Source organism: Eimeria tenella, genomic scaffold (assembly GCF_000499545.2).
Source record: "Eimeria tenella Houghton genomic scaffold, Eth_scaff2897, whole genome shotgun sequence".
In the NCBI taxonomy this organism is placed as follows: Eukaryota; Apicomplexa; class Conoidasida; order Eucoccidiorida; family Eimeriidae; genus Eimeria; species Eimeria tenella.
In genome coordinates, this window is record NW_013542773.1 from 1 (window position 1) to 2,022 (window position 2,022).

At 54.8% G+C, this 2,022-nt stretch overlaps 2 protein-coding genes across 2 annotated transcripts in view; one reads left to right on the forward strand and one right to left on the reverse strand.

The window, feature by feature from the left end:
* Window positions 1-49: 49 nt before the first annotated feature.
* Window positions 50-1,078, reverse strand: ETH_00043770 (uncharacterized protein; the record flags this gene model as incomplete). The annotated part of the gene is made up of 3 exons (XM_013375555.1): window positions 50-139; window positions 340-408; window positions 689-1,078. Coding segments are annotated over 3 exons (549 nt in total), but the record flags the coding sequence as incomplete, so codon positions are not given.
* Window positions 1,079-1,822: 744 nt separating this feature from the next.
* Window positions 1,823-2,022, forward strand: part of ETH_00043775 (uncharacterized protein) — a gene marked incomplete at both ends in the record, with an annotated part of 851 nt that continues 651 nt past the window's right edge. The window contains one exon of the mRNA XM_013375556.1: window positions 1,823-1,829. Within this exon, the coding sequence (XP_013231010.1) occupies window positions 1,823-1,829 (7 nt within the window). The remainder of the gene's footprint in view (window positions 1,830-2,022) is intronic.

Consider the following 2,022-nt stretch of genomic DNA (forward strand, 5'->3'; position numbering starts at 1 on the left):
CTGCTGCTGCTGCTGCTGCTGCAGCAGCAGCAGCAGGCTGCTGCCGCACGTCCAGCCTGCTGGGGGGCAAAGACTGCAGCAAATCGATTTGGCGAGAGACTGGCAGCAGCAGCAGCTCGTTGTAGACGTCCCCAGGAAGCTGCAGCACGCTCAAACCCTAAACACTAAACCCCAAACCCTAAACCCTAAACCCCAAACCCTAAACCCTAAACTGGTAAGCGCCAGCAGAGACAGCACAATGGCACAGAGGCTGATGGTGGCTGAGAAACTGGGGTTTGCAGATTACCGAAAAACGGAAATCTAGGGTTTAGGGTTTAGGGTTTAGGGTTTAGGGTTTACGTTCGTCCACTTGTGAATTTGACGCCGCCACTGGCCCAGCACTTCTCGCCACTGAGCCACACTGAGAGGCTAAACCACCCAAACCCCAAACCCTAAACCCTAAACCCTAAATTCCAAACCCTAAACCCTAAACTCTAAACCCTAAATTCCAAACCCTAAACCCTAAACCCTAAACCCTAAATTCCAAACCCTAAACCCTAAACCCTAAACCCTAAGCCCTGAGCCCTCAGCCTTCGGCCCCAAACCCTAAACCCTAGACCCTGACGTCTAGGGACTACGCCTCGGTGCCGAGGACCAGAGAGCCAGTGTCTGGACCCCAGACCCTAAACCCTAAACCCTAAACCCTTACTGCTGCTGGGTCTGGGGTTTGGGGGTGCCACGAGTCTCTGAAGCTGCTGCTGCGCTGCTGCGGCGGAACAGCAGCAGCAAAACGGCTGTAGCCCTCTCCCCCTTTGGTCAGCAGCAGCTGCTGCTGCCGCTGCTGCTGCTGCTGCTGCGTCAGCTGGCGGCCCGCCTGGCGCTGGAAGTGGTGCTTCCTGCTGCTGCTGCTGCTGCTGCTGCCGCTGCTGCTGCTGAGGTGGTTGTCCTTTGGAGGCGTGAGAGGGATTTTCCGACGCTGCTGCTGCTGATGCAGCTGCTGCTGCTGCTGCCGCCCCTCATCACGGCGCTGCCACTGCTGCTGCTGCTGCTGCTGGTAGCAGCCGTAGTAGGCAGCACATTGTTGAGCAGCACGCTGCATTCCCCCTTCAAACCCTAAACCCTAAACCCTAAACCCTGAATCCTACATGGCTTGAGTGACGAGAGAGGGACGCCATGAGCCCTTCCCTCGCACGGGGGTTTAGGGTTTAGGGTTTAGGGTTTAAGCACTAGCAGTGAATTAAAAAAGGCAAATATGCAGCAATTTAGGCTCTAGGGTGTAGAGTATAGAGCTTCAGGGCTCGAGTTTTAGGGTTTAGGGTTTAGGGTTTAGGGTTTAGAACGCTAGGGCAACAAGGTGAGTACAAAGTTATATTTGTTTTTAATCTGGGTTTTAAAAAATTGCTCATTTAGGGTTTAGGGTGTAGAATTTCGGGTTTAGGGTTTAGGGCTGAGGGTTTAGGATTTAGGGTTTAGGGTTTGGGGCCCCCGGGCCCATCCGCAGACGCTGAGGCCCGACTCACTGTGTAGTCGGCGCCTGTCCAATAGAACTAAACCCTGAACCCTAAACCCTAAATCCTAGCCGCTAAACCCTAGCTTCCAAACCCTAAACCCTCAGCCTCAAACCCTAAACCCTAAACCCTAAACCCTAAACACAGACTGCCGCTGCCTGCAACTCCTGCAGCCTCCGCCCGCCTCAGCTTGTGGCTGCGTTCCCGCAGCAGCAGCAGCAGCAGAAGCAGCAGCAGCAGCAGCGACAGCAGCAGCAGCAGCAGCAAATATTCCTTCAGGTGTTCCAAAGGCTGCTGCAGCAGTAGCCGGGCCCTAGGGGGCCCCCCTCACAAGAATGCCGGGTAAGCGATGTAGACCCTAAACGCTAAACGCTAAACCCTAAACCCTAAACCCTAAACCCTAAACCCTAGACCCTAATGAGCTAAGCTAGGATCAAGACGCCTCCACTACGCTTGCTGCTTCAGCTGCAGCATCCAAAGCTGCCGCTGTTGTTGCTGCTGCTGTTGTTGCTGCTGCTGTTTTTGCTGCGGTTGG